The sequence below is a fragment of the Telmatherina bonti genome (assembly GCF_933228915.1).
Source record: "Telmatherina bonti genome assembly, chromosome: 10".
Classification (NCBI taxonomy): domain Eukaryota; kingdom Metazoa; phylum Chordata; class Actinopteri; order Atheriniformes; family Telmatherinidae; genus Telmatherina; species Telmatherina bonti.
The window spans coordinates 13445775-13470541 of NC_136628.1; the positions used below are offsets into that span (position 1 = coordinate 13445775).

The 24767-nt window shown below is 37.4% G+C and overlaps 4 protein-coding genes across 5 annotated transcripts in view; 1 reads left to right on the forward strand and 3 right to left on the reverse strand.

Annotated features, from left to right (window-relative positions):
- The window catches only part of LOC306761505 (pterin-4-alpha-carbinolamine dehydratase 2), a 24208-nt gene extending 17749 nt beyond the window's left edge, over positions 1-6459 (reverse strand). The window contains exons 1-2 of one of the 2 annotated variants that reach the window (XM_079247700.1): positions 6385-6459; positions 5316-5447 (exon numbers count right to left, since the gene is read on the reverse strand). In XM_079247700.1, the coding sequence (XP_079103826.1) occupies positions 5316-5399 (84 nt within the window). In that variant the 5' untranslated portion in view covers positions 5400-5447; positions 6385-6459. Of the gene's footprint in view, positions 1-5315; positions 5448-6267 lie in introns of both variants that reach the window. The other variant, XM_079247699.1, reaches the window with a different exon arrangement.
- A 944-nt stretch (positions 6460-7403) lies between these two features.
- Positions 7404-12426, reverse strand: txndc15 (thioredoxin domain containing 15). The gene is made up of 6 exons (XM_079247872.1): positions 12248-12426; positions 10603-10922; positions 9833-9979; positions 8773-8936; positions 8245-8375; positions 7404-7714 (listed from the first exon to the last, which is right to left on the reverse strand). The coding sequence occupies exons 1-6, from the start codon at positions 12342-12344 to the stop codon at positions 7518-7520; spliced, it is 1056 nt and encodes a 351-aa protein (XP_079103998.1). The 5' UTR covers positions 12345-12426; the 3' UTR covers positions 7404-7517.
- A 3353-nt stretch (positions 12427-15779) lies between these two features.
- On the forward strand, positions 15780-17555 carry LOC306761653 (tripartite motif-containing protein 16-like; the record flags this gene model as incomplete). The annotated part of the gene is made up of 1 exon (XM_079247915.1): positions 15780-17555. The coding sequence occupies one exon, from the start codon at positions 15780-15782 to the stop codon at positions 17442-17444; it is 1665 nt and encodes a 554-aa protein (XP_079104041.1). The 3' UTR covers positions 17445-17555.
- Positions 17556-22677: 5122 nt separating this feature from the next.
- Positions 22678-23301, reverse strand: cUnh5orf24 (chromosome Un C5orf24 homolog; the record flags this gene model as incomplete). Its single annotated transcript, XM_079247874.1, has 1 exon — positions 22678-23301. One exon carries the CDS (start codon positions 23299-23301, stop codon positions 22678-22680), a length of 624 nt encoding a protein of 207 aa, XP_079104000.1.
- Positions 23302-24767: the final 1466 nt, after the last annotated feature.

Sequence of the window (24767 nt, forward strand, 5' to 3'; positions counted from 1 at the left end):
AGAGGTCACAAGAAGAAGTGTTTCCACATGCAGATGCCATCATAAACTCCTGGGAATCTGATTTCCCCATCACTTGGAGAAAAAGTGGCAAATGGAAATCTGCCAGCATGTCGCTCCTCATCTCCACTCCCCTCTAGAAAAAGCCCTTTAAAAGCGGTCGTGAAAAACAAACTTGAAAGTTGGTGAAAACGCATCAGAGAAATGGGGTGGGATTTTGTAAAGAGAATAAAAGAAGCAAGGCGGGGAGAACAGACAGAGTTGCCAACAAGAAAATGGAATAACATCAGCTTATTTCCTAATAAATAGGGGGAAAAGAATGAGATATAAACTAAGACGGAGCGATAGCGACAGAGAAAGGAGGCGACAAAAAAGCCAACAAGGAAAAGAAAAAGGAAAAGGAAAGCAAAGCCCATCTAGCAGAGGGAATGAGGTGGTTGTTAGTGGTTTGTGAACCAGATGAGACATTTTAACCAATTTGATTGTTTGTGAAAGAAATCATTCTGATCAAAACCCCAATTGCTGCCAACTGGCCGCCTGGTGTGTCTCTGCATAATGCAGCCTGACGTGCTGAGGTAAGAGGAGAGGCTTTAGAGTCGGGAGGTGCAGATGGGGAGGTCACCACTCGCCCTCTGACTTCAAACACATGGAAGTGTAAAAACAGATTGCTTTAGTGGCTGAAACAACTAATGACTGGATTAGAGGAAGTCCGCTAAGTGGCCTTGAGACACTGCAGCTTACTTCTCTCAAAACTTACTTGAAATAAAGCAGCAAACTACTTGTAAGTGATGTGCAAAAGAACGACATTAAACATTAAAAACAGTTTGATTTACCTAAAGAAGAGTAACTACAGTATGGCCTTCAAGACACATCCATAATCATTTGCCTAATTATTCTTAATAAACTTCCTGTAAAAGGTGTGAACAAACACCTTTGATTGTACTTCATGTGAGGAAGAGTGCTGGTAGTGCTACATGCCGCAGAGATGTCTTTGCTCCAAATGCAAAACGCTTCTAATAAAAAAAAAAGCACTACAAACTTAGTACATTTTTTCGACAACTACGACGGAGTATTAGGGCCACAATGAGAAAAAAAAAGTGTCAGATTATTATTTTTTCTTCTGCTTTACTAGAGAATAAAGTCGAAATGACAAGGATAAAGTAGAAATACAGTTTAGAGATTTAAGTCAAAATGTCGAGAATAAAGTCGAAATGAGAATAAAGTAAAAAAAAAACAAACAAACAAAGGGACCGCATGCCGTGTAGGCTACAACATGTGCATGCAACTACTTGATGTACAAGTGAGTAGGTTACACACAAGGCATTGTTTTTTAACGCTGTTCAAATTCATATTGAAAACTCGACTTTAACATTAGTATTTCAACTTTATTCTCGTCATTTCGACTTTATTCTTGAAACCGTATTTCAACTTTATTCTCGTCATTTCGACTTTATTCTCTAGTGAAGCAGAGGAAAAAATAATAATCCAACACTATTTTTTTTTCTCATTGTGGCCCTAATACTGTCGTAGACAATACGTATTTGTGATAAAACAGTTTAATATCAAGAAGTAAGTCTTATGTTTAGAGCATTATCACAAAAATGCTGCAGCTAAACCAGTTTATTATTATTATTATTAGTATAATTACCTCCACCAAGTTTATGTTTTATCCGACGTTTATCTGTATTTGTTTGTCTTCAAGATAACCCAAAAAAGTTAGACAGATTTTTATTAAATTTTTTTTTAGAAGTTATTGGATATGTGAAAAGGAAGAACTGATTTAATTTTGGTGGTGATCCATATCACCGTTTTGTTACAGGCACTTAAAGGCTTTAGCGGAGGTTTGCGCTCTCTTGTTTTTTGTGTGGTTCATTTTGCACGTAAAAAAATTACAATAAGTCTTCATTCACAAGTTTACATTACAAACACTGTGTCACAAGCTCGTCGAGGCCAGTGGATGAAGTGGGAGAGCACTGAAAAAAAGGAAAATCAGCTGGAAGGAACCTCCACCAGTGGTTGTGCGAAGATCCTGCATGCCCTTTGTGCGATATACCACCAACACTCAGGCACATCCTCACTGGCTGCAAGGTGAGCCCATAGACTGTACATAAAAAGATGGTCGGAGCCTCCGTGACGTCACCCTTAGGTTTTTTGAAGAGCTGAATTGAAGCTCGGTGGGCGGTTCCTACCATCGCCATCTTAGCAGGGCATGCGTGTCGTCTCGCCTGGAGATAACAGGAGCTAATCAGCTAACGGAGGTAAGCGGGCTAAAGACATGTCACGTTGTTAACCGGCTAAAAACCGCTGTTGTTCTACGTTCTTCTTACTTGAAGCGGTAGATCGGGTACCTGTCAATCAAAAGGACACACCCCTAAATATGCCAAAATTCGAGATTACTTTTAAATGAGTGAGTTAGAAAAAAAATTCACTCCCCCCACAGTTGTCACGAAGGTAAACCTGACCTATAAAACCAAAAATGGATTTTTGAACCAGACTGTAAACATGTTTATTTGTGCTGTGAAGTTGGTCTTTTTAATATAGGAGTCTATGGGGATTTGCTCTGTTTTGCAGCCCCTGGTGGATGATGGAGGAACTGCAGTTTTATGCACTTCCGCATAGCTTAACCGCCAGAGGCTCCATCCATCTTTTATATACGGTCTATGGGTGAGCCTCACCCAGGGCAGGTACGCCTAGAGGCACAATCAAGTACTGAAGATCTTGGCTGCAGCTGTGGAGGACAAAAGAAAAGCGACCACCTCATCTCCACTCTGAACACCTAAGGCAGTCTCGACAGTATCCTCCGTTTGTGAAGGAGAGCAACAACCACAAACTCCAGCAGTACCAAATAGGAAAGGTCAGCTGGAGGACACACCACAGGGATTATTGCAACCTCCACCCAAAAACCAGACATGGTACACTGGTCCAACAACTTTCGCGCTGTCTACTTCATTGAGCTGGCAGTACCATGGGAAGATGCCATGGACGAGGGCTATGAGAGGAAGTTGATGCACTACTCAGACCTGAAAGCAGAGGCTGAACAGCGAGGCTGGAAAGCAACAGTTTGCCCTGTGGAGGTGGGCTACCGAGGCTCCGTTGCAACATCCACCCTCAATCTGCTAAAGCAGCTGGGGATCCATGTCTGAGCCCACCATCAGAGAAGCATTGGACACGGGGTAGCGCTGCAGCAGGTGGATATGGATGAGGAGGAAGGACCCCAGGTGGGCCTCAAGAAGTTAGGACACACAGTCAGGTCTGATCAGCCTGTGGTGGACCTGCCCCAGCAGGGGGTGTATTGTATGTAAAAAGGCAGAAATACTCGCTGACGTGGGGACCACAGCTGAAGATGTGCCCAAGTATTTGCTTGAGGCCACCTGAGGTCAATCCTGTACAGAAGACCTTTCACAAATCTAGATATTAACATCATGTCCCATTTCAAATCATTACAATGTCTTATTATTGATCTGCATAACAGAATATAAACCAATCAAAAACATACCTGAAGTAGATTTTTTTTTTTTTTTTTTTCACCCCATTCTGTAGTATTTCAAACATTTTTTAAAATGTGTCTGATTTAACAGGATGTTTATGGTTAGCACACCAGAAAGCTTTTAGTTTAAACTACTTTCATGTCTGAGCTGCTTCTCAGCTAATGTAGTTTCTGCTCACAGACATGTATGTCTGGTAAAATGATGATTTTTATACTCGCTGCAAGTCTGAGTGTGAATGAAGTCTTTCTTTGCATTATTGCTGTGATGGACTGTTGATGTGTCCAAACTGCAGAATATACAGGTATACTTTAGCAATCCTGAATGCAGATAGAGAAAATAGATGGACATCTATTATTAAAATATCACTGTCAAGATATATTATGTTGCATGCAGCTGAAATTTACCTTTCTTATTTAACTGCAAGATTTATACTCATTTTCTAGATTATTTGTTAAATACGCTGCCCGGCTAAAAGAAAACTTGCCATCCGCATTTATGCAAATAAGTGTGAGCTTCTGATTGTCTAATAAATGCATTATTATTATTATTATTATTATCATTATTATTATCATCTTTCATCTGGCAACAAGTTACCTAATCGGAGCTTAAATTGTGAAACAGTGGTTCAGGGAGCATGAGACATCATTTTCACACAAAGGCCGCCAGAGTCCAGATCTGTAGTCTAGTCAGTATCTTTGTACCAGAGAAGGCTAGGTGCAGTCGTCAGACTCTTCCATCATCAATGTAAAAATTAATACAACACTGGATAGAAATTAAACTTAATGCCACTGCAAATACATGCCATGATAAAAAAATAAAGGTGCTCCAACAAAATATTAGTGTGTGCCCTTGTTCTTTTTTTGTGGCAATTTTTGATTTTGCTGGGCAGCATGTCTTGTAAATCAGCACAGGAAAAGCCAATAGCAGAGCTATAAATGGACATTATAGCTCTACTTTATGGACATTGTTTAATTTTAATTAAACATAATTTAATTAAAATTAATGCTGATATAAAGTCACAGAAAATACAACTGTTGGTATTAAAATTCACACAACCATTAAAATAAAATAAAACTAAGTCTAAGAGGAGAATAAAAATGCTAAATGCTCTTTTCCCAGAGCTCAAGTGTATTTTCAGGACACACACAAACACAGATAAATCTGTGTTTCTGATGGTTAGCAAGCCAAGCAATCTGTGGACTGATTTTAGTTAAACAAACTTCCAGCAAGCGCACTATGTACTGCTGAGGATGCAGCAGATTTTTACTGCTATAAAAAAGTAAATGTGACATCACCACTGCAGTCTTTGGCTGTTTGAAATAATGTGTGTCCTTTCTATCATGAGTAAGTAAAATAAATGTTTTCCTATTCTATTCTATAGTCATTTAATAGACGTTTTTATTCAAAGCGACTTACATGAGAAAAGACAAGCAAGAAATCAAACAGAGAGCATCATAGACAGGTACAAGTCAGACTGCTGCAAGTCCAGTTGTACGCAGGAGTTGCCAGGTAGTACTACAGGCAGAGATCCCCCTTATTCAGCCATTCATACAAGCACAGTTATAGCTGCAGAGTTGCCAAGCTTCATCATGGAATGTGTTTTTCTCTCAAGGACATTTGGAAATTGGTGACTCCCAAAATTTGAATAAATTAATGAGCAGCCATTTCTAGCTTATACAAAAAAAAAAAAAAAAAAAAAAAACTTCCATCCAAATACAAACATATAAAATTTCGAAGAAAGTCATCAAAGAAACTAAACAAACCAAAATTTTAATACTTCAGTGGTCCAACATTGGCTCTTAACAAGTTAGAAGTAACACACAAACATACCTGGTTAAAGGTTTTGAAGTGAAGCTCCTTGAAAAGGGCATCACGGTCCTCCACCTCCACCCACCCTGTGGCTCTCAACTCCATCACTAACTGGTCTCGGTCTGCAGGGGAGAGCCAGTGGGAGTCGGAAGACTGACAACAAGAAGTGGACCACAATTAGTAAAAAAAAAACAAAAAAAAAAACACAATCATTACTCAAACAAGCAAATCAGAAGTGATCTGTAATCAGTGCTTTGCATTCCTTTTATTTATTTATTTTTTTATAAAGATGTGTAACTAACTCTTATGCTGGATCTATAACCTGGCTGCAGTTCGTGCTCCGTCCAGAAGGGGGCAGACTCAGAAAAACATTCCAACTCTTGCTTAAGCAAGCAATGGCTCAGCCATTATTTCTGTTTCTATCATGGTACTATCCAGCTGCCATGGCAACCCCGTTTGTGTGTCACTCCTGGGCTTGGTAATTTTATTTACTTTAATTTAACTTTTTTTTTCTTTTTTTTTTTTTGGACAAAGTAACTTATAAGTTGCAAATTCGGACCAAATAAATGAATGAAAATCAATTACAACTCGATGGCAGGTAGCAGCAAAGTCAATAAAATCCTTAATTTCTGTGCACATTCGCAGATATGCATTAAACTTTCCAGTTAAAATCCTTACTTTCTGCGTACATTCACAGATATGCATTAAACTTTCCAGTTAAAATCCTTACTTTCTGCGTACATTCACAGATATGCATTAAACTTAAAACCAGTACTTTCTGCAACATGTGGCTTTTCTCACTTCGCACGCGCCTCAGCGCGGGTCCAGTAACTCTTGTCGTCTCGGTCTACTACTCCACAGTTTGGTTTGCCTCATGGGAAAACACTGCCATGACCTTACAACTATTACGTAGAGCATTTCTGTAAGCTGCTGATAAATGCTAAAAGAGTCTAACTGTGGGCGCAGCGCTCACCATGTTGCACACGTTGCTCCTGGAGACCGGAGGTCCTCTAAGGCTGCTCAGCAGGGACCGACGGCTGCAGGGCCACAAGCCAACTAACCTGAAGCTAAACATTAACTCAGACTTTACCGGAGTTTCCTCGTCTGTCCGCTTTTCCCACTGATTTCTTCAGCTATGTCCTCTACTGCCTTGTAGCCATAGCTTGTAGCACTTGTCCATAGCTGTTTAGTTCGTTGCCTGATTAAAAATATCTAGATTCAGAGGTTTTGCCAAATGATCAGGTGGTGGTGATTAGGGCAGAGGCGCCATATGGGGGTAAAAGTTGGGAAGATTATAACGACTTGATCGGGGCCCAAAAAGATGTAAAAACTATGTAAGAAAATCATTAAACCTTCATTAAAAATAATACTTTTTTCACAGGTTGTAATAAAAGATAGCAGAAATATAAACTGATTAACCATTTCTATTAAAATAACCTAGTTTGATGTATGCACTGTGATTTAACCCTTTATAGGGCGCTCAATGAAATACCTTCAAATTAGAAATTTTAACCTAAAATTGTCCTTCTGGTATGATCCAAGACCTCCATCCTGTTGTTGCATTAACAAAAAAAAAATTGTTTCATGCTGAATATGAAAGAAAACAAAGTGATAAAAAAAAAAAGTCACTTTTCACATAAAGGGTTAAACACAGCCCTAGATCTTTAATATTTCCATGAAAAGTTTTGTTTTTGTTTTTATCACCTTGAAGCAATTAAAGCAAAAACAAAAATTTGCAATCAAGTGGTGGAGTCTATGCCATTGTCTTTCATAGGGCCCAAAATTCTAGGCGGTGCCCCTGGATTAGGGGTTAATAATCAATTACATAATCACGCAAATCAAGCCATTATTAGAGAATAATTTGTTATTGAATGGCACTTTATCTGAATTGCATTTTAAGGAGAAAAATGTGATGCAACAATAACTTTGTAGTCCAGTTGTTCCTATAAAAAGTGGGTAAAAATCACATCTTGATTCAAGTAACTGATTTGGCTCTTCGTATGCAATCTTTTTTTTTTTTCCCTTGAACTCAAGAATCATGGCTGCATATTTATCAAAAGGACATCACAAACCCAAATAAAATGGCAATATAACATTTTCTTAAAACTATTATAAATCACAACACCAATATTTTATTTCAGACAAACATCTAAAGCATAAGTAAATTACAACTTTTTTTAAAAAATCACATTTTTATTGATTTTAAGTGTGTGGGTGTTTTTTTCAGTCCTGATGCTCATGTTCCTGTCCAGGTATGAGCCAGCGGATGCTGTCGGCCCGCAGGATGGCATACAGAGTGAAACCAGTGATGAAGAGAATGGAGAAAACCAGCAGCCAGTCAATGCTCTTAACAGGGATGCTGGGGAGGGGTCCAAGGCGGTCTGCGTCTGTCACGTTTCTGTCAGGCCCAGCTTCAAACCCTGGAGCAGATAAAAGTTATTCTTAAGCTCAGCATGCTGAATACAAATTGCTAAATACAATTGCTTTATTTAGCTTCCATTGTATGAACTAGATGTATGGTCCTTCAACTAGTTGTTGACTAAAATCTGTTTTAGCTTTCCATTTCCCACACCCACTTCCATCCACATAAATCTATATCAACCTCTGACTCCATGAAATGGACAGAAAAGTTACCTGTCAGGGTCATTACAAATGGAAACCAATTATCTTATCTCAACTGCTCCTACAATGCATCATTTTTTATCTTGTATGAATAATAATGATTTTCTTTTCTTTTCTATTTCTTATCATCTTCTTTGTGCACCGAAAGTAGCAGGTGAAAAACATCTTATTTCCAACTGTGCATACACATTTTCACAGAAATGTCAACAACCTTTCAAAGATAATTGTATTTCAGCAACAGAAGCAACGTCAGCTTATATGACAGTAAATACTGTAGTCTTTAACACATCAACTGCATACTTTTGACCTGTCTCTGTTGTAGTTGTACCTGTCTGGTTAGTGATGAATGAGGTGAGAGTCTCCAGTGTTCTGTCAGTGTGGTTGAAGCGAGCCATGGGTTTGGCTCCCTGGAACAAAAGGATGTTGGGAACTGCTACCGTCCCAAACCTTGTGGAGAGGCTGGTGGAGGAGAAACGTAACAATGACCAAAGTTTGTGTTGCATAGTTCACACAAGTCTCTCATTTGATTGGATGTGTTTATGTGTTTTTTTTTGCTGTTGCTGCCTCTGCATGTCACTGTAGATGCAATAAAAAAACCTCACAGCTGAACTGAGATCTAATCTAACTCATTCAACAAGCCGAACCATGTGGAAAAGAGATATTTTCAACTTGTCCATCATTTGAGCCTTCATTAAATGTAGCTGAGAATCAAATGCTTCGAACACAGGTAGGTTTAACTAAGTCATAAAGGCTAATAAATACTAAATTAAAAGTAAATTTATAACACTTTATATAGTCACTACTGACAAGTGAGTGAGGGGATGCATGTTAATACCAGAACAGTGAAGTCATTTACCTGCTGTGCTGGGAAGCATCCAGCGCCAAGAAATGCATGCTGGGAAAAACACGAGGCAGGGCGTTGAAGTGAGGAGCCAGGTTGGCCGAGAACTGACACCAGGCTGTGAAGAACAGCACCACCGAGCACTCTGTGCTGTTAGTATTGAGGAACTCCATCAGGTCCTGAAAGAAGTGCAGAACATGTGAGGGAAGTTTCAGTTCTTCACCTACAACACAGGAAATTATTTAAACCAATATTTTATTTATTTGTTTTAATAAAAATGACATTCAGCTATGTGCTGAATCACACAGTGCTAAGCTAGTGGTTCTTAATCATCCAATTTTCTGTCTTGAAAAGCTCAAACATTTTTTATTACATTAAAAGCAAACATAATTCTGACAGGAAGTGATGACTTACTGTAGAATTAATAAATAGGTACGAACAGATGTTGGTATTATAATGTATATAATATACTTCCTGCAGAATTTGAATTATGCAAAAATCTTAAAATATTCTGTACAGAAACAAAACAACATCTTTTAAATGCACAGATATGTCAGCACTAATTGGTGTGTATCCCTCTGTAGTGTTGTAGTGCACTTCACAGGACACAGGGGTTTGACAGTGCACTGGTATAGTTACAGTGCACAGATGCACCTTTTATTATGGTAATCGTTACTGTTTTATTATGAAATGTTGAACTTTTGTATCTTTTAACATTGTTTTGTGTTTAATTTATGTTTGTGTGTCTTGTTAGTCCAGGGACTACAGATGGAAATTAGTTCTGAGAGCTATAATCTGGTACTAGGCATGTATTCTCTGTGATTAATGCTGATGCACATTGTCCCTGTCAAATAAACTAAATAAACTAAACTATAATAATGACTGCACTGCAGAAATTGCAATAAAAACTCTCAAAGACCAATATTTTGACTGAGCTTCTATATCCACAAAAAGCACATCAGTAAAAACTAAGGCAGTAAAGAGCAGAGTTGAAGGTAAATAATAACAAACGGACTCATTTAGTCTGAGACGATAAGAGAGCGAAAGATAGATTTATTCAAAGCAGCAGAAATACCTGTGAAGCATTGAGGACCTGCACGGTGAAGCTGTCTATTCCTGTGATGTTCCTCTTATCACAGTTCACTTTGTATGTCTTTGTGGTCTCTGTGGTGTTCTGCTCCTCTGCTGGTGTGATGTCTGCATGTATAATGTCAAGAGTGACCTGGATGTAAGAAAAAACACGAGTCAAAGTCTAGACTACTTAGTTCTGCTTAAGCTTCAAATGAAAAGATTGCATATCAAAGAGGAATGATTTTACTTGGTCTGCAAGTAGATTTGATTTTAAACCGTATTTTCATTCAATTCTGTCAAAAATAGAAACTTGAAAAACAAATTGTTTGTTCATGTAATAATCACACAAACTAAATTTAAGCGGGAAGTACTGTGTCTTAAAGAAGCTCCACCAGTAGGTAGAAACTGCTTGTCTTTCAACACAGTCTTAAATTTTGCATGTTATTTTTTCATGCTGATTAGCTGATCAGTTAGAGGGTTTTCAAAGCTCAAAGGTTGACACAATAATTTTTAATTAATTTGAATTTTGATCATTTTTAGGCAGCTGTAATTTCATGAGTTGTTTTTTAAGGTTGTACAGAGAGGAAAAAATGGATTACAATTCTTTTTTCATAAAAAGGTAGAAATAATGAGTATAAACAACACACAACTATAAAATCTACATCCTGAAAAACTATCAATTCCACTATTCAAGTTCCTGATGATCTCTTGTCCTGCTCAATGCATTGCTTATCTCAAACTGATTCTACTCATGTTATAATTCTAGTGACTAACCTGCTGTGATGATTCTGGTTCCTGCTCCTCCAGCGAATCTCCATCAACAGCCAGCACTGGTGAATCGCACTGATCACTGCTCTCATCACAAGGTGGAGAGAAGCCAGTCTGGAAGTCATTCACATTCTTCGGAAAGAGGGACTTGATGTCTGATGGATCAATTGGAGTTTCAGTCCCCATCACAGCATCTGCAATCTCAGCAGTCTTAAACTGCCTCTTCGACAGGGAGTCCAGGTCCTCAGACTCCACAAACTTGGGACTGTTTTCGAAGTCAGACACTGTATCCTCTGACAGCATGAGCTCTGGTGCCTCACCATTTTCTGGAAAACAGGCATAAAAAAATATACTCAGTACACTAGAAACTTCTTCTATTCATATGGTCAGGTGCCTCCAGAGTCACAAGTCAGGTTGTGTAAAGAACAGCTTTTCCTAATGACCTTAGTATTAGCTGAAGAAATATAAACTGAAATGCATATTGTGCCATTTCATTACCAAATAAATTGTGTTTGAATACTTGTTTATGCAGTTACACTTATATAGTTGCATATAAAATACAATTTATACACACACACACACACACATATACATATACATATATATATATATATATATATATATATATATATATATATATAGTATTTTGTGTACTTCAACAATGTATATATGTATTTCTTTTTTAAACAAAATACTATATACATACATACATATATATATATATATATATATATATATATATATATATATATATATTTCGATATATATCGAATTTCAATCGACTATCATTAAGTTATAAATCACATTTATTTTTACTCGTATTTGTTCATAGCTTATATACATACTGGATTCCAACTGTTTTAAGATCAGTTTGCAATTGTTTTTATACATCTGAATAAAAAGCAGCAGCATTAAACTAACAGAAAGGTTACTTTTCCATCCGTATTTCCATGTTGCTACTGTGTGCACACCTTGTGCATTGCTATAGCATCAAATGATAGTCTGAAAGTAGTTCACCTCTAACATTTCTATTTCATACCATCTTGATGGAAACCTGTCGATCTTTAAGTCTAGGAGTTAGTTGCAAAGTTGGAAAATAAGAGTTAATTAAGTAAATGGAGGGCACAAAAAGCATGTTACCAAAAACTAACAAATAATCTGATAACTAATAGAGCATTATGATGGTGACAGCACTACTTGCACCTTGAATATGTTGCAGTTCAACTAAAAATATTACAACATAAAGTAACTTTTCAAATAGATTCGTATATATATATATATATATATATATATATATATATATATATATATATATATATATATATATATATATATATATATACTACATTTTAGTGGTCCACATTAAAAGAGACCTAATCCGGAACATGTCATTTATATTAAATGTTCATAACAGTTTGAAACATTCATGCATTTATTTGGATTACTTTTGACAATTCTAGCTGAAAAGTGCTGAATCCATTCGCACGAAAAATAGATTATAGTACAAGTTTATTAAAAGGGAAAAGTGACCTAAAACATACTCCTCTATGACAACATGAGTTTTAAATATTGAGCTACATATCAACATTATTACGAGCTAGCTGTAGGTTGTTCACGTTTGGCTAACTAGCAGCGGATGCACAGCTCCTACCTTCTGCTGACACCGACAAAAGCCTCAACACAGCAGAACAATGCAGCATAAATAATAAAGCAAAAAGTAACAAAAGTTTATTTAATATTAACGTCATATTTCATTTTCTAATAAAACCAAAAGAACGAAATGTGTGAATATCATGACATTTTAAGATGCTAGGCTAGATAGGAAATGTCCTCCTTAGGAACGAATATGAAGTAGAAGGGGAAGAAAATAAATAACGCACTGCAAAAAGCAACTTCCTGTTTGGGAAAAAAATCAAAGCACTAAAGACCTGTAAATGCAAGAATAGCAGGGACAGGATCTATTTATTAAGCTTATTTATGTCATTGGTATTTTAAAAATTAAAAGATTTATAAATATATATATATATAAATATATTTTTTAAAGTATTGAAACGCAGGAGAATATTTCTCAACAAGTCGCAGACTTAGAAGTATATATGATGCGCAATATGTAAAAGGGTTTTAAAACTTTTAAAACTCTCTATGCAATTTCCCAACACAAAATTTGCATCATGTAACTGAAAATGTATCTTTGAAAACATGATTGCAATTGTTTGTACTGCGTGAAATTAATGTGAGTATGCCTGCCTATGACCTAAACATAGCTCGGTGTAAACCTGGATGGACTTATTTCAGTGGCCTCTCTTTTGAAAATCAACATTCATCTTTACATACGTTTAATTTTTTTTCGTAGTTTAAAGAAAGATAAAGCATGATACAAATATAAAATCAAATATTGGCCTATATAATAGTTAAATATACTACAGTTTCCAAGAATTCTTTTCACTTTAATGTATTATTATTTTTCTTTATATCAGAAATTTATCTGGCAATACTACCTGACAGCTGTGTGCCACACAAGAGTCCAAATGACAGTACATTTTTTAAAACATTGCATATATTTCACAAATAACATACATAATATTAATAATAACTGGATTATATAATAACTTGAACAAAAGAACACATAGTGATATAATACCAGTTTTTAAGTTGATCTGGAAAAATACCAATGTGGTTCGATTTTAAATATGCTTGTCAGGATCCATAAAGGCAGGAGCTGAGAGAAAAGGATCCAAATGTATGACTATATGGAAGCCCAAAAAGTAAACCAGGATTTCTTTACAAAAGATTTTTTACAAAAAGAAGGGGGGATCAATGGCCTGAATGTACCCAGTGACCAGGTGTGCACCAAAGGAGCCGAAGAGCGTCCCTTCTCTTACATTTTTTAGGGACCAATGAGGTTATGTGCAATGTGAGCACGACCTGAATGATTTCATCCTTGGTCAGATGCTGATTCTAGGGATGTTGATTATCATATCTTTGTGATTGAGAGATTCCTTGTAGATATAGTTGGATGTGTCTTGTTGCACAGCATGTATCCTTTTGTGGGCTGAGATCTACTCCGGAGTTGTCCCCAGGGAGGGGCAAAGAGTGCATGTTGGCATCCTTATCTTTGCTCTGGCCCTGTAGGTTGAGGTTTATGTCCATGAACATTAGCATACCGTGTTCCAAGGGAGATGGAGTCTGAATGGGCCATGTTCCAGTCTTGCATTGCTGAGGCAGCTGTCTGGAGACTTGGCCATAAAGTAGCTGCTATGTGTCATGATGGTGACCCTCAAAATAAAAGGTGGACACCAAAGTTAAGGAATGCCATCAAGCTGCAGAAGGAATCTTTGGTATTTTTGCCATGTGGGGCTCCAAAGGCAGATAGTTACTGGAAAGCAGAGTGAATGCAGCTTTGGCGGTAGCTGAACCCAAGGAGGGTGGGTGAAATAAGTTTTATGAATCCAACTTCTAGAAAGCTTCAGAAAAAGTCTGATCCACCATACAGAAGCTGAGAAAGAGGAAGCAGGGGGGATAAGGCACTGCTGACCTTGAATCGAGACATGTTTTAGTGGGGGGAATACTTGTAAGACCTCTTCAATCCCACTGTCATAGTGGAAAAGCAGGGTCTGGGGACTAGGAAGTGGGCTCTCCTATCTATAACCAAGATCTTACCCAGGTGGTTAAAAAGCTCCCAAAGGGGTGGCCAAGATCTGCTCAAAGTCCCTTAAAGTTCGTATTTGATATGCCTCTCCAGCATCGTGTGGACATTGAGGACAGTGATTCTAGATTGAGAGACCAGGGTGGGAGTCCCATTCCTTAAGGAAGGGTACTGGGGGTGCATTCAAACAAGAGGGTGGTCACATTACTCTTCCTCCCTGGTAGTTAGTCTTATGGCAGAGGGTCCATCAGAGTCATACCTCAGATGCGGGAGGAGCATTGTGGATTTAGTCCTTGTTGTTGAACAGTAGACCAGCCCTACACTCTCAGTGGGATCTTGTAGGGTGCATTGCAGTTGGCCCAATCAGTCAAAATGTGCTATGTGGACTTGGAGAAGGTATTCTTGCAAGTTCCAGAGAGTTCTGTTTGGAGTGAAAGAGGAGCAGAGCAAAAAGGTGACACTCTCAAATTATTAGTCCTACCCTCACCTGTGATTATGATATGTGGGTAGTGACCAAAAGAACAAGTTCATGGTGGCAAGTGGCCACAGGGTGTCTGGGTGGGGTGAGTTTTGGTTATCTAGGAGGGGCTTGGAGGAGAGCTGCTGCTCTACTGCAATGTGAGCCTGACCGGATGGTACCTCAGGTATCTCAGAACACCTTGAAATGGGATGAATAAATGGAGAAACAAAAGTCTAGGATTCCTTGTTTAAAATGCTGACCCTAAAACTGGACTTTGGCAGATGAATAGATTGGCATGGAAGTGATATTGAAGAGAACTTAACTTGATGATTGTCAAAGTAATTTGACAATAAATCAAACCAGTTTGAAATGGTTTGATTGATACAAATTTATTTTACTCACCAAACAATAAAAAAAAGATTTTAAAAAAAAAGGAGAAATAAAACTTTTTTTTAACTTTACAACAAAACTTTTTGTCTTTCTCACCACGGGATATAAAATAAAGCTTTTTCACAAAATATAATTTAGTTACCATTATCAAGTATTGAACTTATTTATTTCTCTGTTAAAGCAATTACAGTAGTATCCCATACAAGTCAAGTTAAGGGACAATTTTTCTATATTGTTTTGTTATCATCATCAGTATATATTATACATTGAATTTCCATTTGGGGATTAATAAAGTATTATTTATTTAATTGAATTTTAATTTCATTTACCATGATTTTTTAGCATCACTAATCAATTTATGATTTAGCAATTTAATGAAAAAAACAAAAAACTTATTTGACCACTTTATAAATCCAAAGTACATTATATATATAAATAGGAGTTTAAGACAAACTACAAACCTCTCTACTTCCTTCTTTGGACCTGCGCACTTTGTAATTTTTGTGAAAATGTCTCAACTTCCTTTTCACTAATCTACAAGTTAAACATGGGTGTGAACACTATGTGATGAAATACAAGAGCTGAAGCACCCATTCACTGCAGATCAGTTCACCAACAACCAGGAAAGGAGGAGCTTTTCTCTTGTAGCAGAAAGTGAAACTTAACATTCACACACCCAGAGAAGAAATGGCGCAACAAATGGTTCAGCTGGATCGAGAAAAACTGAGCTGTTCAATCTGTTTGGACCTTATGAAGGATCCAGTTACTATCCCCTGTGGACACAGCTACTGCTTGGGCTGCATTAAAAACTACTGGGATGAAGAGAAGAAGACACACAGCTGCCCTCAGTGCAGGCAAAGCTTCACACAGAGGCCTGTTCTGGTGAAAAATACTGTCTTAGTGGAACTGGTGGAAGAACTGAAGAACGCAGGACTTCAGGATCCTGCATCCAATCGTTCTTATGATGGACCTGGAGATGTGGCCTGTGATTTCTGTACCGGGGAGAATCTGAAAGCCGTCATGTCTTGTCTGGTGTGTATGGCCTCTTACTGCGAGCTGCACCTCCAGCCTCACCACAACGTCGCTCCACTAAAAAAACACAAGCTGATCAAAGCCACGTCAAAGCTTCAGGAGAACATTTGCCGTCGTCATGACGAGGTGATGAAGATTTTCTGCCGCACTGATCAGAAATGCATTTGTTATCTCTGCTCTATGGATGAACATAAAGGCCATAGTACAGTCTCAGCTGCAACAGAGAGAGCTGAAAGGCAGACGGAGCTCGGGGTGAGTCGGCAAAAAATCCAACAGAGGCTTCAGGACAGAGAGAAAGATGTCAAGGTGCTTCAGCTGGAGGTGGAGGCCATCAATCTGTCTGCTGATAAAGTTGTTAAAGAGAGTGAGAAGCTCTTCAAAGACTTGATCAGTTGCATTGAGACACACAGCTCTGAGGTGAAACAGAAAATCAGATCCCAGCAGGAAGCTGAAGTTAGTGGAGTTGAAGAACTTCAGAGGAAGATGCAGCAGGAGATCATTGAGTTGAGAAGGAAAGATGCTGAACTGGAGCAGCTCTCACTGACAGAGGATCATCTCCATTTTCTGAACAGCTACCCTCCCCTGTCACATCTGAGTGACAGTACAGACTTACCCAGGGCTCACCACACTCTCCGATACTTTGAGGGTGTAGCTGCAGCTGTGTCAGAGGCCATAAATACACTGCAGAGGGATCTGACTGTAGAAAGCTCAAAAATCTCAGGTGCAGTAACAAATGCAGATGCTTTGCTCAGTCAAGGAGAGCCCTGTACCAGAGATCAGTTCCTGAAATACTACTCCACAATCACACTGGATCCCAATACTGTGAATTCACGTTTATTATTGAGTGACAAGAACAGAAAAGCAACCCTAACAAATTCTAACCAAATTTATTCAAGTCACCCAGACAGATTTGTTGAAAGGCGGCAGGTCCTGAGTACAGAGGGTCTGAGTGGACGTTGCTATTGGGAGATAGAGTGGAGTGGGAAAGTTAGAGTTGCAGTTGCATACAAGGATATCCGCCGTACTGGGACCATTGATGAATGTGGACTAGGACGAAATGATAAATCTTGGGCATTGAGATGTTCAACCGCTGGTTATAAATTCAATCATAACAACATTTACACTTCCATCTCAGGTCCTCAGTCCTGCAGAATAGGTGTGTATTTGGATCACAGAGCAGGTATTCTGTCTTTCTACAGCATCGCTGACACAATGACTCTCCTCCACAAAGTTCAGACCAGGTTCAGTCAGCCTCTTTATCCTGCATTCTGGCTTCCACAGAATTCTGCAAGCTCAGTTAAGCTGCGTGATCTGAATTAAACAAGAGTGACGGTGTTGTGTCGTATGAAGTAAAAGTTGCATCAGTAAATGTCAGTTGTTTTTATGTACAGATGTATACAGAATCCTTCTTGTTGCTTTGGACACAGTGATCTGGGGAAATGATTGTAACACAATGTGAAAATGTTATTTTAGTTTAGTCACATATTTACTTCATGTAGTTGCAGGTAATCTTTTTTTACCTTACATATAGAATACTGTTTGTCTTTTGAGTATAAAGGGAAATGACTTGCTGTTAAGCTGCCGCAAAGATAGTTTAATCTTATTTTTATTGATGAATTTAATAATCTTCAAAATTATTTTTTTATGGAATTAATTGGTAAATAAAGTATTGTACATCTATGAGTACTGTAATATGGATCATTGTCCTTTTTCTGATTAGTATTCATATATCAACTTTATATAGATAGATATATCAACATTACTTTTTATTAGTTAACATCTTTTGTCAACACAATATTTTGTACCAGTGATTTAAAGAAATTTTGTGAGTTATTATCAGTAAACGTGTCATAATCAGTAACACATTTCCTGTAAATAATTGTATGTAATTATATGTATCCATCCATTTTCTGTTTAACTCATCTGTTTGCTTTCATTAATAAATGAGGATATATTGTGAAACGTCACATGTATTAGTTTGTTTTTTTTTTACATCAAACTATTGCTGAAAAATTAATCAAATGTGGACAAACATTTCTGTAAATTGTTGGCAATTTAGACAGATCAATAAGCTTTGTGGTGTCTACATGGAAATGAAGTTAAAATCTAAACAATTGAACTATATATAAGTTCTGTGATGATACATTTCACAGTTGCATTTAAAAATTCCTTTCCCACCTTATGTCTTGAACTTAAAAGACTTAAAAGGAAATTTACATACGTCAGTGATTACAGCATGTCATTCATCTTCCTCAAACACAGTAAAGAATTAAAGACATGCCATCAGTGTTACTTTCGAGTTTATTACACAACTTTTGAACATTCCACAACAATCATGCAGGAATAAAATGGAAATTATACAAAGCTTTACAGGCTTCACCAATCACACTTCTGAAATAAACGGGCTTAATGTCTTCTGGGAAACGCAAATATGAGGATATGTGGAAGGAATGCTGAAGGTAAAGACAAAATGGCAGAGAATATCAATGGGAAGAATACTGAGCCCTCTCAGCAGATTCTCGACTTGAAAAATAGTGAAACTGCATCGTCCGTTGATTAATCAGGTATGGATTAACTGTTTATTTTCAATAACTATTTCCTTATTTGGATCAGTGAATTTCACAAAAGAACTGAAACTAATTCAAATACAATAAAATCCACAATTCTCTGAGGTCATGGGACTATTTTCATTTCATAGTCATTGATTTCCTGTCATTTAGAAGAAACCTGTTTATAATGGAAGACTCCAGAGTCAGGTGTAATACGACACAGGTGCTGCATTGTGAAGTCTTTTTAAAATTCACAGTAAAAATTCAAACTTAGCCAACAAAGTCATCTCTAAACCAAGCCTCAACAGATCATATTTAGTTAAAAATCGAAGTTTACACACTTCAAGATGACTAAAATGTTATTTGGGGATCATTGTATCATTGATCAAATTATTATTATCAATCTCTTTTGTTCCACAAGGATAAACATTGAAATGTTACTGAGCAAACAGAATCCAGATTTTTTGTGATATAAATATGAACAAAAATCAGACTAAAATACAGTTTTTGCTTTTTAAATGGCAAAATAAACCTCACATTTAGGTGGTAAATCAGAAGTCTGGGACTGTCTAAATTAAAATATCTGCAACTGTATTTTTGGTCTTTAATTGATTTTACCTCTAAGCTTTCAGCCTTTTAACAGCTTCACAGCAGTTAATGACTTAGTTAGCTATTAGCACCTAATAAGCTAGTTAGCATGCTGTTTAGCCTTTGTTGATGGTGTTTAAAAGGATAAAACTGCGTTATATTTTATTTATTTATTATAATTTACTGAAAGTAGGACAGAAACAGTCTGGTACTTAATTATATTTCAAGTTTTTCAAGAATATGGCGAAACGACTAACATTTTTTTTATGTAAGAAACGCCCAATAAGCTCAGCTTAGCCTAAGAGAAGTTTTTTTTTTTTTTAAATTGGAGTAACGCTCAACAACAATGCCTCTAATATTAACATCAACTGTCTGAAATAAGTCTTAGCAATACCCATCTTTAATTCAGCTTTTTATGGTTATTGTACATTGTCGTTTCAAAATATTCCGCTGTGAAATACTGCTATCCTGCTAATAATCCATCTATCCTCCAAGTAGGTTTGATCTATGAACATTACAAACTAGCAACTTCACTTCATTAGGACAAAAACACCGGGGGGAAAAAAAAAATCGGAATGTGAGATAACCAAGCACCACATCAGCCACAACATTGACAAAAAAAAGCAGGAGAAAAAAGTATTAATTAAATATCAAACATGGCTACATACTAATTCTATATTAAAATAAAGTTACTTTTGAAGCACAGATGAAGAACAGATGTGTATAAAAACAACAATGAAACACAATGAAGTTTACATTATAGTTTAAAATGCATTCAAGAAACTGACATTTTGATTATTTGAGTTGAGATGCAATCACTTGAAAGTTTCAATCTCAACAATAAATGGATTAACGCACTGTGACTGCAGGTTTTTTCTTTTTACGGGGCAACTTCTGTGCTAAGGTTAGTTTGTAACATGTTAAAATGTCTGTAGTCTGTTCACATTCTTTGGTTAAAAAGGGTTAAAAAAAAAAAAAAAAAAGATGCCTGAGTGGCATTTTTATTATGTTTGTTTTACATCACACAAATCACAAAAACACAAGATTAAAGGCATTGTATGCCGGTTCAAAAATACAATAATAATAAAAAGTGACACTAAAAAAGTTTGCGCAGTAGCCTACAATATATAAAACAGATTACTGCACCAAATTTAAAGAAGAGCAACTTAAAAAAACTGTTTTTTCTTCATTTTCTGGAGTTGAGGTGGATTCAAGAATTTAAAATAAATTACTAAGGGAGTTTGTAATAAATAGACAAAAAAAAAATGGTCTGCCAAGTTATCATACTTCAATAAGATGTATAAGGATATATTTAACATTATGTGAGCTGTACTCTATTTACAGGTAAGTGCTATATGTGTTGTGGAAAAAAAAACTAATATTAAGTAAAACAAAAAAAAAAAAAAAAAAAAATTCCATATATCTGTAAATATATGAAGATGAAAACATCTGTTTCCTAACAGTTATATTTCAAGCGTTTTGGTTGGGGTGAGCATATTAAATTGCTATAATAAAGATAATAATAATTGCCATTTTAAAAGGGATGTAAAGAAACTACAGCCATGTCAGCAAGGGACTAACACTTTTTACAACTTAGAATTGAAATGCAAATGCACACATGTATAATCTGGTATTTCTTGGGCAAGGGTGCCAATAAGATACATTGACAATTATCATATCTAATTAAAGTTTTTGTAAATACGTTCTATCATTACACTACCATTTATAATCAGTGCATTTACAGATACATTTATGACATTTGCTGATCGTATTCTTATCTGGTCCTTCTCTTGAGACAAGTGTACTATTAAGACAAATACATTTAAATTTATATTTGTACCTAATTGGTCATCTGGTTTTTACTGTTACGAATAAAATGACAACTAAAATATATAAATAGGTGCTTTAGGTGACAAATATCCCTTTTAAAGTAAAGCAAAGCTGCATTTCTCTTTCTAAATATGAAGATACGCGTTAAGACTCTGCCGTGTTAAATGAGAACACATTTCATTCAAACAGCTGGGAGTGTAAAAACAACCACAAAGTAAAACAGTTGGACAACACTGGGACAATACTGTAGCAACAAGGATAAAAAAAAGAAAAATTCATCACATACAAAACAGGTATAGAAAGCATGATCACATGTTCAGCCTTACTTATTCTATAGTAACTCCTGATTTTAAAGACACGCTTTGCTATTAAGGACCTCCTTTTTTTTCTCCAAGGTAAGGTTATTTATTATGTTGCTATGAGGTGAGACATAATTTAAATGATGTGTAGAAAAACAGGGACTTATAAAATGCATAATTTGGGTATCTGTACTGTAACACATACTAGTATCAAAAGTTTCCCAGCTGCACCCAGGCCCTTAACAAGCTGACAAAATCAAAGTCATTATTTGCTATGAAAAAGCAAATTATTAATGCTACAGTGAGGACTCCTGCAACAGCTGCTTGCTTGTTTCTCTGGTTGCCAAGATCAGCGATCTTGAGTCTCAGTCACGAAGAGCGATCCCGAATTAAGCCGAATCTGCTGCGTTAACATCCGAACATTTTCAAGTTCTCAGCAGAAACAGTAACCACAGTCAGCGATGTGCAGCACCTGACAGAAAAGCAGGGCGTGAGCTGAACATTTGCATGTGAAAAAGATCGAATGAAATGATCAATCTTGTCATAAATTGTACGTTAAGTCAGGTGGAGATATTTGCATGCAATTAACAGACATTTCGCAAGCTGATGTTTAAAGAAAGAAGACCACCATTTCGTCCAGATGAGCTGCGTCTTTAGCGTTGATTGTGGAGCTGAGTAAAGCTTTCTCATCTGTCTTGATTTTTCACCTGTCTAAACAAAAGAGTGAAAATGCAGCATCGTCTACTTTAAATTGCAAGCTGTGGCGTGATGAACAGAAAAAGTACATTCTCTCCTCGTTTTGTAGCAGCCCAGCGGATTTTACGTAATTCTTGCTATTAATCCTCTCAAGAAAAAAGTTGTTTTGTTTTTTTTTTATGTTAGCAATTAAAATTAAAACAAATATCTTTACATGAAAGTTTCATTGGTATTAAAATGCTACATATAACACTCGAAATTAAGCTACCACTACTGATAAAACGTCTTGTCCACCGAACGCTTCTTTTTGTACCTTAGAAAAACACACAGCAATATGGAGTGAAAGTGTTAACACACCATAGATCTCCAGCAGTAGCACTGAAAAACGAACGGTCATTAAACCAGGTGGCAGGCACACAAATGACAACAATACCAATATTTAACAAAAAACAAAAAAAAAAAAAGAAGAAAAAAAGAAAAAAACTCCTTTCAGCTTTAAAGGAGTTTGTGTAATACTGTCATCACCACCAAATGCAACAGGAAACTTGCACGTGTCTATTATTCCAACAGTTAAGGGGTGAAGTGGCGCCTTTACTCGTTGGCTGTCTTCTCTTTGCACGGAGCTTCACAGAGGATGTCTTTGTGTGGCAGTGGATAAGGGAAAGCTGCTCCGCTGCAGGTGCTACTGTAAGCCAGTTTGTTGAGGCGAGACAGGCCTTTGATGCTCCCGGGAGGCCTTCCGGGGCTGACCTTATACCCCGCGGCTCTGGTTGTGCCGAGCGGCCTTCCCGGGCTCGTCTTGAAACCGGCGGCTCTGGTGGTGCCGAGAGGTCGCCCAGTGCTGGTTCTGTATCCAGCCAGTTTGGTTGTTCCCAATGGCCTCCCGCGTCTCCCGGACTTCCCAACGCCTTTGCTCTTCTTCTTGCCCTCATCCGGCGCTTGCTCGGTGCCTTTCAAACCTGCTATTTTCCCAGGCGAGCGCGGGTCAGCCCCAAGGGCATCCTGTCTCTGGCACACCATGGACTTGTGGCTCTGGGTGGGCAAGGCCATGGGAGCCAGCGTCATTTGGAGGGATGTTGGAGGGGGAGGAGGGTAGAACTTATTGGGCTGTGATGTGCACAGGTCAAAGTGAGAGGCGGGGTGGTGGCCATCTTCAGCAAGGCAAGACGGCCTGCTACTCATGCAGAAGTCGCTGGTTGTCACCTGGCGCATCATCTTCTGCTGGGGATCAAAAACAACATGTTATTCTCACATAATGGCAGTTTCAGCAGCGATGTCCGGATCATATAATACTAGATTTAAAAAAGTAAATGACTCTAAAGAACAACACTTGCATTATTAAACAGACCTAAACCGCCCCCCCCGCCCCGAATAGTGATTATGTCACATCAGTCTGACAATCTTTATTAAACGCTACGTTTTAAGCCACTTCCTGTTGTACTCTATTGTGTGGATATTGTAGATTACAGTTAACACATTGGTATAGCTATGTGTATGAACATGTGAAAATATTCAGAAAATATCATTAAAAGAAGAAAAGGGAGATGTCACGATTGTTTCTCACCTCAATTACAGTAATGCTCCTTGACGGATAACTTCAGAAAATAAAGACATTTCTGTTATTTGATCAACTATAAAGAGCACATCACCCCACTGGAGACCCATGTCTGTCCAAATCAAGGTCAAGTTACTAATACTTGCATGCAGATTGGTTTCTAGTTTCTGCACTGAGTTAATTCAATTCAACCAAGCAAGCTTACTCTCATTCCTGACCCTGATGTTACTCTCAGAAAAATTACCAAGTAGTTCCATCCTAACAATAAGAAATAAGAAAACATAAAAGGAAGAGAAATTAATCATGTTTGGTTCAAAGATTTGTGATTCTCTGATCGTGAAACAATGTTCTAAACACAAATCAGACCAGAGCTGTCTCTCTTCAGTATTGGGAACGTTTTGCTGAGATCCCCTCCTGTCTGAACACAGATACTTGCAGTCATCTCTTACGGCAGCAGAATTACAGCTCATGATTCAAAGAAACTAAATGAATTCTTGAAGAGAGACTGGCTGTGTGCTGGGGAGTCATCAGGAGCTTATGCAAAGAGGAATGTTGCAAGACCTGCTTGAAACGACGGTTCGCACCACCATCTGCATCACACAGAGATCAAACCACAAAGTATGTTCAGTCAGAGGCTTCTTCATCAATGCTGGAACTAAAAACTGCTACAGCAGAATATAACTCTACATCCGGGCTACCCAATCCGGTCCCACGAGGGCCACGGTCCTGCAGGTTTTCAATGTTTCCCTGCTCCAACACACCTGACTCAAATTAATGAGCAGTTGTGAAAAACTTTGTTGGATCCATGTAATTAAACCTATGAATTTCTCAAGAGTTTCGCGTTTGCTGCAAATCGTAAATAATTATAACCGGAGTCTTTCAGCCTGTCGTGTAAAGAAGGGAAACAAAAACACGTTAGAGTTGTTCGCATTTCACATGGACTGATCATTTGAATTTTTTTTATTATTGTTTATTCTGCATATAACCAAAAATGGTAAAGATGACAAACACTGAGATATACATTTCCAAAACTGGTTCTTAATACTTCAATACTTCAAAATGAAACATTTGTGTTGCTTTATTATGGACAATTAAGAAAACGGTGCATGTGGAGAGGGAGTAGGTA

Coding starts and splice junctions, on each gene's coding strand:
- txndc15 (XM_079247872.1), bottom strand. CDS start 12,344: ATGACGTTAATATTAAATAAACTTTTGTTACTTTTTGCTTTATTATTT. Junction 10,923..12,247: donor TTTGTCGGTGTCAGCAGAAG/GTAGGAGCTGTG, acceptor CCTGTTTTCCAG/AAAATGGTGAGGCACCAGAG. Junction 8,937..9,832: donor AGGTCCTCAATGCTTCACAG/GTATTTCTGCTG, acceptor CACTTCTTTCAG/GACCTGATGGAGTTCCTCAA.